This window comes from Eptatretus burgeri, chromosome 15, assembly GCF_056783735.1.
Source record: "Eptatretus burgeri isolate ZD-2024b chromosome 15, Ebu_testis_v1, whole genome shotgun sequence".
In the NCBI taxonomy this organism is placed as follows: Eukaryota; Metazoa; Chordata; class Myxini; order Myxiniformes; family Myxinidae; genus Eptatretus; species Eptatretus burgeri.
The window spans coordinates 42,671,864-42,684,163 of NC_140975.1; the positions used below are offsets into that span (position 1 = coordinate 42,671,864).

The following is a 12,300-nucleotide window of genomic DNA, read 5'->3' on the forward strand; positions in this document are numbered from 1 at the left end:
CCTCAAAAATGTATGAGAAATATTCCAAAAAGTCCCAGGAGCCACCTTGGGTTTGGCCAACAGGGGGTTTACAGTTAGCACAGGAAACCCTCCATAACCTGCAATCTCTCCCCTCGGACGTGCCTTCCCAGCAAGTGTTGCAAGATTCCCATGGTGCTTTGATTGAATTTAATAACCAGTTCCAACAAAGTCTGGCATATCAGTAAAGCCTTTCGTGACCCATACATTATCGATACAAACATTTCATATCATGCAACTAATGTCCCTTTCCGTCCCAGGCAAGAATAATTTTTTATCATGAAGGTTCATGTGTTGCCTCTTGCTATTTCTATAACTGCATTATCAAGACTTTCAGATGTCAAAACAAAACTTTGCAATCACTACCTTCAAACTGCTACAGGCTATGTGAGTTTGCTGAATGGCTGGCTAGCTTGGTTGTCTGGACGATTGGCCAAAAGTGACTGTTTGCTCCCCCCGGTCGGCTCGTGGGTCATCCCTGAGGCTGCTTAGGTGTGCAGAACGTGGCAGGAAGAGTCCAATCAATCCCATTAATTAATGCACAAAGTCCCAGCTGCGTAATGACACATGCTTTGGAAGCCGTTTACATTGATTACATTATAACGTAGAGATAGTGTTTTCACTTAATGTATTGATGTGGCCTGTTTGAAAGTACCCGTGTAATATATCAGAACAAAACTGCCACTTTTAAAAATCGCATTGGACAGCCACGACTGAAATTTTACATCTTTTGCTTTCCGGTGATTGTGCCTTCAAAGTCCTTCTGGGTATTTTGAAAGCATAGGGAAAAGTAGGACAAATGTGTGTGTGTGTGTGTGTGTGTATATGTATATACATATATGTATATACACATACACACGGAGTATCCATATAAATATTTCTTTATAGTCGGATGAGATTTTTAATATTCACATTTCGTGCTGTATTTCACATTCTGTGTTTTTTGCTGCTGAGCCAGTAAATAATAAACTCCTTTTTGCCAAATCTCGCTACCATGTTGGAGTCATATTTTTGCTCTGGGACTCAAAGGCACCTCCACTCGTCAAAAGTGTTGGGTCTCGATTAAATCGCCGCACACTGACTCGACCTCGGTGACAGAAACCCATCAGATCACGTGGAGCAGGTGGCGGTGTATTTTTCACCAGACCTGATTCATCATTCTACCCAAATGTCAAGAGTAATAAAGTGTGGCAGGACAGCTCGGTTGCTTTGGTTTCAAACCCTAACGGTGAAATCCCACTCATAACTGCCGTACTGTTGCTGGGTCAGCAGGGGGAGCTCGGTTGCCATCCGGTCTCTTGGAGGGGACGTCATTTCGGCTGTCTGAAACGTAGATGGTGAATCATTGTCTTTTTATTTATTTTATTATTCTTTTAGCAAGAGTCGTCCTTTGGGTTGGTACAACGACCACGTAGATCTTTCTGAAATTTCAATGGGAGTTGGATATCGTGTGGGGTGGTCGGTAAGTCCGTAGCCTAATTTAATTGAAAAGGCCAATGACTGACGTGAACAGAAAATGTTATTTTTCTATCTAGCTCCAAGTTCGGTCATGGACTTGCTGATCAAACCTCGTAAGTATAGAGGCATGTGGATGTTGTGTAAGTTATCATTGGATAAACGTGTCAAGTAAACAAATAACAAACGATCTGGATAGTTATAAGTTAATAAGATTGGTGAAGTAACATAAACAGGTAATGGGATGTAGATACAACATGCAGGAAAGGACAAATGACCTCTTCCTCTAAATTTCTCTGAAATATGAGTTTTTTCCGTTTATTTTTTAAAGCTATTATGAAAATAGCCTCAATTATAAATTAAATAATTGTCATTGAGTTGTCACGCATTTTTAAAGTGGAAAAAAAAAGGTGAAATTCAAAGTGAAAATGGCCACATGTGATCATTTGTGAATTCTCCATTCGACGTTATTACATGAAAAAGGGTTTTATTTCAACCTTGATGGATTTCCCAGTTATTTCTCCGGAGGCAGCAATGCCTGCACGTAAATGACTGTGAAACGTTTGATCTCACCTGAGTGTGTTTGTGGGTTCACGATTGGCTGTGAAAAAAACACATCACCTCTGTAATGTGGCCAATCATGGAGAAGAGGTGCCACCACAGAAATGACTGGGAAATTTGCTGAAGTTTCTGCATTTTTCATGTTAAGTGAGAAATTCGATAACGATCATCATACGATATATAATTCAAGAAGCGGTTGCGTGTGTTTGTTTTGGCTTCTCTGCACTCCTGAACTGTTGGATGGACTTGGGGTGTGCATAGGAAGGTTTTAGAAGGTTAAAAAAAAATTAATAGTCCTGGGAGTTCAAGGTAGGGGTCGAACTCCGATTCTGGTGGGGGAGCCAGTATTATAAGTCATTGAATAGACATCATAGAAGTGGGGGAATTAATCCGTTCAAAAGTACGAATTCTTTGCTCGTACATCATAATTAAATTTTTTTTTGAAAATTGCCTGTTGCTTCCCTTTAAAGTAATCTTGCCTGGAATATTTCTCATACATAGCAACAAAAAATATTGTTCTCAGACTCCCACTGTACCTCAACAACAAGGAGCAAGGCGGATGTCCCAGTGTAGTTAACATAGCTGTCTGGCTTTGTTCCTGGAGCAAATACACTCCACCTCTCACTCCTGATGGTAATACACATTATTACAACATATGGCTTCATAGCCATAGTCACTAAATCCAACTGCTGTTTTCAAGCACACGATCAAAACAACACACCATGCCATAGAATAACGTGGGTTGGGTTTTGCATTCTAACAATCCGATGAATCCAAAAACGTGGGTTTACACTTTCCCTCTGAATGAAGACAAAAGCCTTAGAAGTTTTCTTCTCTCTATACATTTCTCCACCAGCTTCCTATACATTCCTTCTTCATTCCATGTTGCACCTGCTGTGAGCCAATTAACACCACCACATGAAAAACAAAAAAAAGAGCAATCAGAGATCGCAGACCCTTGCCAGAACTTGTTTTGTGTGGTGTGTTTGTGCAGTTTTATGTGGTGTATTTTGTGTGGCGTCTGCGTACTGGTGTCTTACATAATTAATGAGACATAATTAGAACTGCCACTTTATAAATGCTGGCAGTGATGACTGGTTCAACCATTTCGGAGAAGATTTTCAAAGGTTTTTTAAAAAAGAAACAATATGGCTGCCGAATCACGTCACCGATGATGTCATCAAAAACACATTTTGTGGACCATTTTATCCCTCGATGACCCTCAAAAATTTTCATACTGATCTGATGTGGCGTTCCACATATGCAATTATGACGTCATAACGAAAGCACCTATGATGTCATTAAAAAATCACACTCATTCCCTATGAGGAGTACTTGCCACTTGTTAAGTTTCAATTTTTTTTCCTTGGTGCGGTTTCAGACATAGAGGTCCAAAGTTTTTCTGTTTTTCCAATGTGGCTGCCACTCCACGTGACCTATGACGTCATAATTATCATTAAAACATTCTGCATGAGTAGTCGCACCAATTGTGAATATTTTGTCTCAATCCGACGAGCAGTTGCGGAGAAAAACACAAAAGTTCTGTGCGGACAAACAAACAAACAGACAAACAAACAAATAGATCTCCTTCGGTGAGGGTAATAAACACTTGTGAGGATAATGATAACGGTGCTTGGAAAACCATTGTACGTCGATTCACGAACATATTCAGCATTTCATTCTAGAAATGAACAAATCCACATTTTCCTGGCAATCGCGACGTTACTGGTACCCAGAGTGCCCTGAGAAGCGATGGCACATGCCCCAAGCTCTGTCTGTGTTTGTCTTGTCTAACAGTCATGTGTTGCGTCTCATGTATTCGTCTGTATGTCCATGTGTGTGAGATGCGTGTGTGGCAGCTCCACCATGAGCCTGAGATCCTGTAACAATAAATAAATAAATAAATAAATAAATAAAAAACATACCCACAAAACCAACTTGTTTTTGTATCAAGAGCAAGCTATCATGGCTTGGACTAAGTGGTATATCAAAGAGTAGAGTTTGGTTGTAATGGAGTGTTGGTCAGCAGTACCAACGTTAGAGCGTTGCGTGAGGAATTCAGTTCAGATGAGTGCTTCAAAAATTTGGCAGCAGTCCTCTAACATGAAGAAGTACTTGACAAAATAAAACAAAACGAGGAAACTTTTTAGCTTTTGGGGAAATAAACCCATTAGATCCCACTCCTGGTGTTGCATCTTGATGAGAAATTCCCAAATGGTTTCCAGGTCTAAAGGGGATGTTTTCTACTGACGTGTTGCAGGTGCCATGTCTGCCGATCACTCCTTTCCTGTCTGGTGGATGACAGGTCCCCAATGTAATTATGACATCATGATTTGTTGTGAAGGTTAATACAGTGAGCTGAGTGGAAGGTCTCGGGTTTGATGCTCGGCCACAATAAAAATGAAAAACAGGAATAACTCGCATAGTGGGAATGAAATAAAGTGAACAAGAGGCAAGTTTAAAAAAACAAAAAAAACCCAGAGTTACTAGATCTGATCATGACCATTGATTTTGCACTTTACATCCTCCTTTGCAAAAACAAAAGGATCATCGTCGTCCTGAAGCAACAAATACGACATCAATGAATTCCCAAATGTTGTCTCTCGTTTCCACGATGGGCTGCGAAACAAATGTGACGTCGCGTGTGTTTCAGCAGGTCTCAGATAAGGTCTGGCTGCCTTCACAGAAATTCCTTTGAAAATAACCGAATCCGTATTTGCTGTTTATAGTGGAACAAGTTTCCACTTCAGATCCATAAAAGCATCTGTAGTGGAAAATTGAACAATCACATGTAGTAATGCTCAGTTTTTGAAGTGACTTTTTATTTTATTTTTTAACTTTGACAAATTCAACTCAAAGTCAAGAAGCAAAGGAAACGTTATTTATTAGACTTAAATTTTACCCATCATCCCCTTCTCCAACCACCAGTTAACGTACTGCTCGATCTACAACCTGACGAGTTCCAGATCTCTTTCCCGCTGCGGACGAACTACATGTACGCACGCCTGCGCCGCTCCCTCCCCGAGCTGAACTCCTTCACCATATGCCTGTGGATGCGAACTGCTGGACCAGCCGTGGGCACACCATTCTCGTATGCAGTGCCCAACCAGCCCAACGAACTTGTTCTCATGGAGTGGGTCGGTAATCCCATGGAGCTCGTCATTAACGACAAGGTAGGCCTCAGCGTCTATCGAAAAGTTTGAACATAATTTCAAAGTTTAATTCACAAAGTTAACAAATGGGAAAGAGGGAGATATGTAGATTTAATAATATGTATATAGCAACTAATGAGGTCAAACATAGCAATGGACTTCTTCCTCCTCTTGTATTCATATGATGTCTGCTACCATTACGTAGGCATGCTGTGACTGATGTCATTGCAAGACTGATTAATAGTTGCGGTACTGAGATGTTTCCAAATATTGTTGGAAACGTTGTGCCAGAGTTCTTACGCCCAGGCAATCAGGATGTGGATGGAAAGTGAATCGAGTATGAAGTAAATGGGGGAAACAGATCCGAGACCATGAACATCAAGGTTGTGAATACGTTTAGTAAATGGACAGATCACAGCTATGAAATCTTTAAGTTGCATTTTCCTTCCAGAGAGTTTCTTCCCAAACTTTCTTGTTTTCATAACATCCGAGAAGAGCTTTTCTTTTCAATTCCAGACCTTTGAGACTTTGCTGATTGTTTAGGGTCCTTTTGGCGATGGAGAAAAACATTCCAGCTTTTGTGATATCCCATAGTCATGCTCTTCGGACTGGTTCTCAGGGACGACATTAATTTGCTACTTACTCTACATTAGCATCTCATTCGTTTTGCAGAAAGTGCAGGATGCATTTAATTACCCCCCTTCCCTCCACCGTGTCCCTCACGAAAGTACTTTTATGGTATCTTCCCCCCAAACCACCACAGATTGCTTCTCTGAAGCTGCACCTGCAGCCTCACCAGTGGCATCATGTGTGTGTGACATGGACAACAAGGGATGGAAAGTGGAAAGCATACCAGGATGGACAATCTCGCAACAATGGTCAAGGCCTTGCCCCTTGGCGCCCCATCAAGGGACATGGCGTCTTTGTGCTCGGGCAGGAGCAGGTAAAAAGCCTCTTCCGCTTGTTCTTTTTTTTTTTAATGCAAGGTGCATTAGCTCAACCTCAAAATCCTTGTTGTCATCATTGCAGTTGGATCTATCCACCAATTGACTTCATTAATAATTGATGTATCTTGTGGTAACATGCTGATGGAAATTTTCTTTCCCTGTCCTGATTGCTCTATTTTCATTTCTCATTTCTCCTTCTCGCTCACCATAACACCAAGGACACCACCGGTGGCAACTTTGACGCCACACAGGCTTTCCTCGGAGACCTTGCCAAGCTCTATGTATGGGATCGTGTTCTCTTGGGCAGCGAAGTGGCGACGCTGGCGGCTTGTGGAGATCTGCCACCCGGGGAAGTCCTCTCCTGGGACACGAGTGTCGTGGAGACGCATGGTGGAGCATTGCAACAACCTTTCTCTCATTGCTCCAAGCACCAGAGTAACTTCTGACAGAATCCATAACTTCAGTCTCATTTCAAACGTGAATGTATGCATTGTTTTTGTCCTCTTCAATTTGCCATTTCGTCCACCTTTCTGTGATTTGTTCTTCCACCTTCTTTTTGTTTTTCGTTCTGTACAACAACTTATAAGCTCGCGCTGTTTCCGAACAAATATCACCACTTTCCTTTACCCTTTTGATCTTCCGTCTTTCCTGGAGAACAGTGTAAAGCAGTTCTTCACTGCAAACATTTTGGAATAGATATAATTTTGTTTCTATCTGTCGTCTTCTTGCTCATAGTGATCGGATGCCGCACTCTACGCAACTCGAAAGTCAGGTCACCACAATCTCAGGTTCTTTAAATACGCACTCCATGTGCCCAACGCTTCCAATTCTTGTCCTTGTTATCTTATTCTTGTCTCTTCTGTGTCTTTTGCAAAGTAGATAGATACAGTTATCCAAAATTGTGGTAAAAATCGATTCTTTGTTTTTAATTCTATCTTTTGGGGCTGGACACAAAAATACGTGACATGACTCCTTTATGGCATTATTTTGACACCCCCCCCCCCTTTCTCCCCTTTCTCCATGACACTCAGTAATGCTTCACCTGATCCCCCCCCCTTGTCCCCTGTTTTGCCATAAGAAAATGCGTGACTCCATGAATGAAAACATTGTCACCTTTTAAAATTTATTGGTGGCATCTGACAGCTCAGTCACTGATTTAATGTTGCCCTTTAACTCCCTCCAAATTTTAGAATGTTCTCGTTTAACTTCCTGTTTTGTCCTTTTCGGAAATGCTCTCTGGTAGCGTCGAATGAATGATTTAAACAGCTCCTCTGCCATTTTTGGATGACTTCAAGCAAAAGCAAGGGCATTCCAAATTGTGGTGGTGAAGGGAAATACAAGATGGCTGTGCCCATGATGATGACATTACATTACGATAGCTCCGACGCCCTCCTCCTTCGCACGTGATGCTCTGTAATTTTCTGGGAAAGACCCCCACTCCCCCACACTCCCACACCCCAAAACGTCACGTATTTTGTGTACGGCCCCTTTGTCTGTCTATACCTTTTTGTGAATGTACTGTCCGTAACAGTGAATATAAAAACAAGAATCGTCAGTGAAGCTGATAAGCTTCAGACTACATTATTACGCTGGCGTCGGGGTGCGAGTGTGTCTCTTCCTCTTGAAACAAAAAACAAAAAAAAATCCTCCAAAGGCCAATCACAAAAGACTCGTTTATAACCATGATTTTTCACCAAAATGAATTTACCAATTGGCACCATTGTGAGCTTTTATTTATTTTACTCTCTTTCCATATGAACAATGCTTACGGTAGCACATCCGGAAAACAAATAATCCCATAGCCTTATGCCTCTAAAAGATGCCGGCGTCCCCATTAGCGATGCACCCAGATACTCGCACTCATCAGACAACCTTGATTGTGATGATGTGCAAGCACAACGTTTGCGATTAAACAGGCGGGTTTCCCAAAGCGAGGCAGAAGGACGAATAATGACATCAATGTTAGTGTGAAACAAAAACAACAAAAAAAACAAGAACCTGATGATGTATTTTGCTAAACCTATTTTTATTCTACAGACAAATGCGAAGCGGACGGAAGTAGATGTTAACGATGATGCATTTGCGAAGCTCAGTGCTCTTGTGATAATGCTTCGGCATCATTGTAAACAAAATGCAGGGATCGAAGAAACAGTTGGTTGTAGATCGCTGATAATTTGTTTTGTTTGTTTGTCGTAGTTTCCGGGTTTTTATTTTTGGACAAAAAGAAGAATGTATGAGTTAACATAAAGTCTGATTCCATAATTTGTGCAACTCTGCAGGAAGCATTTTGATACCACAGATGCCATGAAGTTTGTCCTTCATTTCTGGGGACTCTTTTGCAAACACAGACCGAAGTGCGATGGCGGCCATTTGCAATCTCAACGTTACACTTCCGGTTGATGCTGCTGATGTCATCATGTCTCGGTCGAGAGCCTGTTGGGGTTTTCTTCTTTTTCTTATACTTTGAATCACATCCTTGAGTTAGCGAGTGACTACTGTCAACAATCGGAATCAGATTTCCCTTGACATTCCGATTCCACTTTCACTCGCCCCTTTTTCAAGTTTTATCTTTCCCCTAGACGTGGCATGATTTTTTTGGATGTGAACACAAGGAAAAAAAAGTGGCTTTTGTATTCTGATGTGATGCTGGCATGGCCTGCTCTTTTATCTCCTTCCCCCATGTTCCCCTTTTTCAACTCGTTGCATGCTGAAGAGATGGAGACCCCAAGCTCGAGGCGATGAGTGCTGTGTTTTCTAGTTGTGTTGTCGATAGCGAAGAGAAAAGCACCTTAAAGAGACTTTGTACCACATCGCTGTGCTTTGCCGCACTTTTGGGCGGTTTATCAGGATGTTTAGTGTTTGTGTTTATCACTGGTTCATTGACACTTGCCTCACTCCTTATCCGCAGCGACAGCTCCAACCTTAGCACTTACTCGAATCCCAAATATCATACAATAGACTCTCGTTAAGGCAAATTGATTTGTTCAGAGGACCAAGTGCTTTGACAAGTAATTTCCTTAACCGGAATAGTGTAATATTTATTTATTTTTGCTTTTTTATAAAGCAATCCTAAGCTCATGGGAGAAGCTTGTAGTTGCGGTACACTGAAAGGACAAGGACATTTCACCAGCAAACAATGTATTTGTTTGCGTTTTTAAATTCCAAACATTTCAAAACATTCTTGCTCTGCGAGTCGAGAATGAGTGCGGATGATGAGAGGTATATCTACCTTTGAAGGCCTTGGTCGATGGAGCAGCGTGTTATTGTTCCTCATATAATTGTTGTTGAACCTATTAAGTCTGGAATAACCAGGGAAATGGCAGAGAAGCAAAATGCTGTTCTTTGTGATCGGACACCCATCTTCAATTCCACAGCACACTGCAGAGGCTTCGCTCTGCTTTCAGCACTTGAAGAAAGAGCAGTCAAAAAGGTTTGTGGCTCAGTTTCAACAGCGATCTTACGAGTAAGAGGCCATAAACTGTCAATAGGTTAGTTAGCTGTCAGGTTAGGGTTACAGTTAATACCTTGGTGGGTTTTTAATAAGAAGCTACAGTGTTCCCACAAAATCACAGTATTATTATATCCTTGAAGCATAAGAACAGAGGTGGGAAAATATTCTTTCCTCAAGCGATGGAACAAAAGAAAGGAAGCAGCTCACGGCAAATTTGGCATCCTTTTTTTTATATACACTGTCAAGGCACACAGAGCCCTGCAACAAGGGAAGCAGGAGACAAGAGGGCCGGGAGAGGGAAGGAAAAAACAGTGTGGAACAGAGACATGAGGAGACCTGTGGAAGGGAGAGGGATTGGGCGGAGGATACACAAGGTAAACAAGATGGACACTAGAGGGACTTTCAGGAAGGAAAGTAGGGAATTTGGAGTGGTTTAATGGGGGTAGAAAAGATCGTGGTTTTGGATGGGGGAAGATAAGAGGTGGTGGTGAAGAGCTGTTTTTGAAGATCTGGAGGGAAGAATAGGATTGAAGAGAATGTGGGAGTTTATTCCAAAGGCGGGAAAAAAGAGGAATGAAAGAGTGAAGTTGAGCAGTGATTTGTGATTTTGGTAGTCTTACCAGAAGGAGGTTGCTGGCGGAACTTGAGCGCCCTGCAGAAATATGGGGGGGGGGGATATCTCAGACAAAGCAGGGGGGGTGAGGCCAGAGAGGAGAAGGTAGAAGGCAGAAAGACTACCGACCTGCCTGCGGTGAGAGACCCAAAGACTCAGCCTCATTAAGATACCAATGATCCTAAATGCCTTGGTTTCCGCAGTGTGAAGCTGTGAGAGGTGGGAGCACCAACCCAAAGGGGAGAGCAGTACTCCATCAGGCTGTGGACGAAAGCTTTGTATGTGGTCAGGAGCTCAGGTGGGCCGAGGAAGGACTTCGCACGACGGAGGATGCACAGTCAGCGACTGGCTTTGGAGGCCAGCTTGGAAATGTGGCTTTCCCACGAAAGATCATGTCAGATAGTGAGACCAGAAGCTTGAATGAAAGGACTTCTTCAAGAGGATTGTTGAGAAAGTCGATTGGGTGGGGTTCCAGACGGTCCTTTCGGAGAGACATAGTGAGAGTGTGAAGGTTTGGTGGGACAAATGCATGGTTATAAACCATAATGGCAAACAAATACACGGTTTGGTGGGAATTACACTCCGATCATCTCGGCTGGGATCATGTATTGGCACAAACCATAAGAACATACAGTAGTGTTGCGGAGCTGCACTGATTGGCTGAATTGGGAGTGTTGCAATCGCACTTATTATACCCCATTTATACACTTTTCTACTTTTATTATCACAAGCATCTTACAGAAATTTATCTTATCAACTATGTGTCTATATGAGTATTCATCTTAACGAGAGTCTATTGTACTAGCGCTTCCGCTCATCTCCAATAAACCCTGTACCCCCCATTTCTCCTCGTGTCTTCCCCACCCTGCCTGCTGGATGTAATAAAGTGGCAGAATTTTTCACGCTGCCTTGAACTACAACGTTTTGGTGACTTCCTTTTATGACGATAAATATTCTTTGTCATGTGGTCTGATCCATGGGCAAGCAATGAAATACCATGTGTGGGTCAAACATGTACCTCCTTAGTGCCAACTTTGGGAGACTCACATGGTTTCTCATAAGTTGTTGCCAACTGAAAATGAGTGAAACCAGACGTATTCCAGGCAGAAACACACACACACACACACACACACACACACACACACACACACACACACACACACACACACACACACACACACACACACGGGAGATTCTGTGCAACAAGAGAATATCAAAAGGAATCGTTCATGATTGCATTCACTGGGAGGATAGGGTAGCATACACATGGTACTTTGAGGGAAGCTAATATAATAGACCATTAGACCGATTTCTGTGTGTAATTAATACAATCCAAACAGAAAAATATTTATCCCCATTATCGTGATTGTTACAGTAATATAGATACAGACAACACGCCAAAAATGGATGTGGATTGTGGAGGTAATCCCAGGTTTTTTGGGACCACGCACACCCAAACTTGAAATCAACCCTTCTGGCCTACATTTTACCACAATTTGAAGCAAAATGTGCTTTATAAATGCGTCTGTTTTACTGTGGCATGTAGTACGACATCGCACTATCGGCATCGATACATCACTACAGTCAGGACCCTAGTACGACTAACTACCTTTATGAAAACACTCTTTGTCATCGTGATCGCTGTTCGGGTTTGATCCAAGAGCAACAACATTAAAAACCTGCAGACACCAGCCCAGAACACCAACGTGACCAAAATGAACCAATCTGGGGCATCTTGGAATTCCACATGAGTGCCAGACTCACAGAACACAATGTTTCACTGAACTTACACTTGCTCAGAAGGAGCACCGACGCGATATTACCGGATTAAAAAAAGAAGCCAATGTCTGCAATTTTGGACTGCAGAGATACAGCTCAACTGTCCCTGCCCCTAGTAATACAACTGAGAGGGTGCTCAGAAATCCAAAAAAACAGGCCTGTTCCAAACTGGCAAAGAATCTCACAGGTCGATACACAGTACAAGTACCATATACTGACTTGCTTTCCTATACAATAATATCCATTACCGGTTCATCAAGACGTGGACAACTTGACATGGTGGTGTTGATGCATTAAGAGGATACTGAAATCCGAATGCAGATG

At 42.2% G+C, this 12,300-nt stretch overlaps 1 protein-coding gene and 1 long non-coding RNA gene across 6 annotated transcripts in view; one reads left to right on the forward strand and one right to left on the reverse strand.

The window, feature by feature from the left end:
• Positions 1-11,117, forward strand: part of LOC147012048 (neuronal pentraxin-2-like) — a 13,174-nt gene extending 2,057 nt beyond the window's left edge. Inside the window, exons 3-6 of one of the 2 annotated variants that reach the window (XM_085858129.1) lie at positions 4,963-5,207; positions 5,950-6,129; positions 6,352-6,616; positions 8,413-11,117. In XM_085858129.1, the coding sequence (XP_085714255.1) occupies positions 4,963-5,207; positions 5,950-6,129; positions 6,352-6,579 (653 nt within the window). In that variant the 3' untranslated portion in view covers positions 6,580-6,616; positions 8,413-11,117. Of the gene's footprint in view, positions 1-4,962; positions 5,208-5,949; positions 6,130-6,351 lie in introns of both variants that reach the window. The other variant, XM_085858128.1, reaches the window with a different exon arrangement.
• Positions 1-12,300, reverse strand: part of LOC147012047 (uncharacterized) — a 66,470-nt gene that overhangs the window by 15,396 nt on the left and 38,774 nt on the right. Inside the window, exon 4 of one of the 4 annotated variants that reach the window (XR_015051939.1) lies at positions 1,778-2,928. The exons of the other annotated variants lie outside the window; for them this stretch is intronic. This is a non-coding gene — a long non-coding RNA (uncharacterized LOC147012047). Of the gene's footprint in view, positions 1-1,777; positions 2,929-12,300 lie in introns of those variants that run through there. 4 annotated transcript variants of the gene reach the window in all.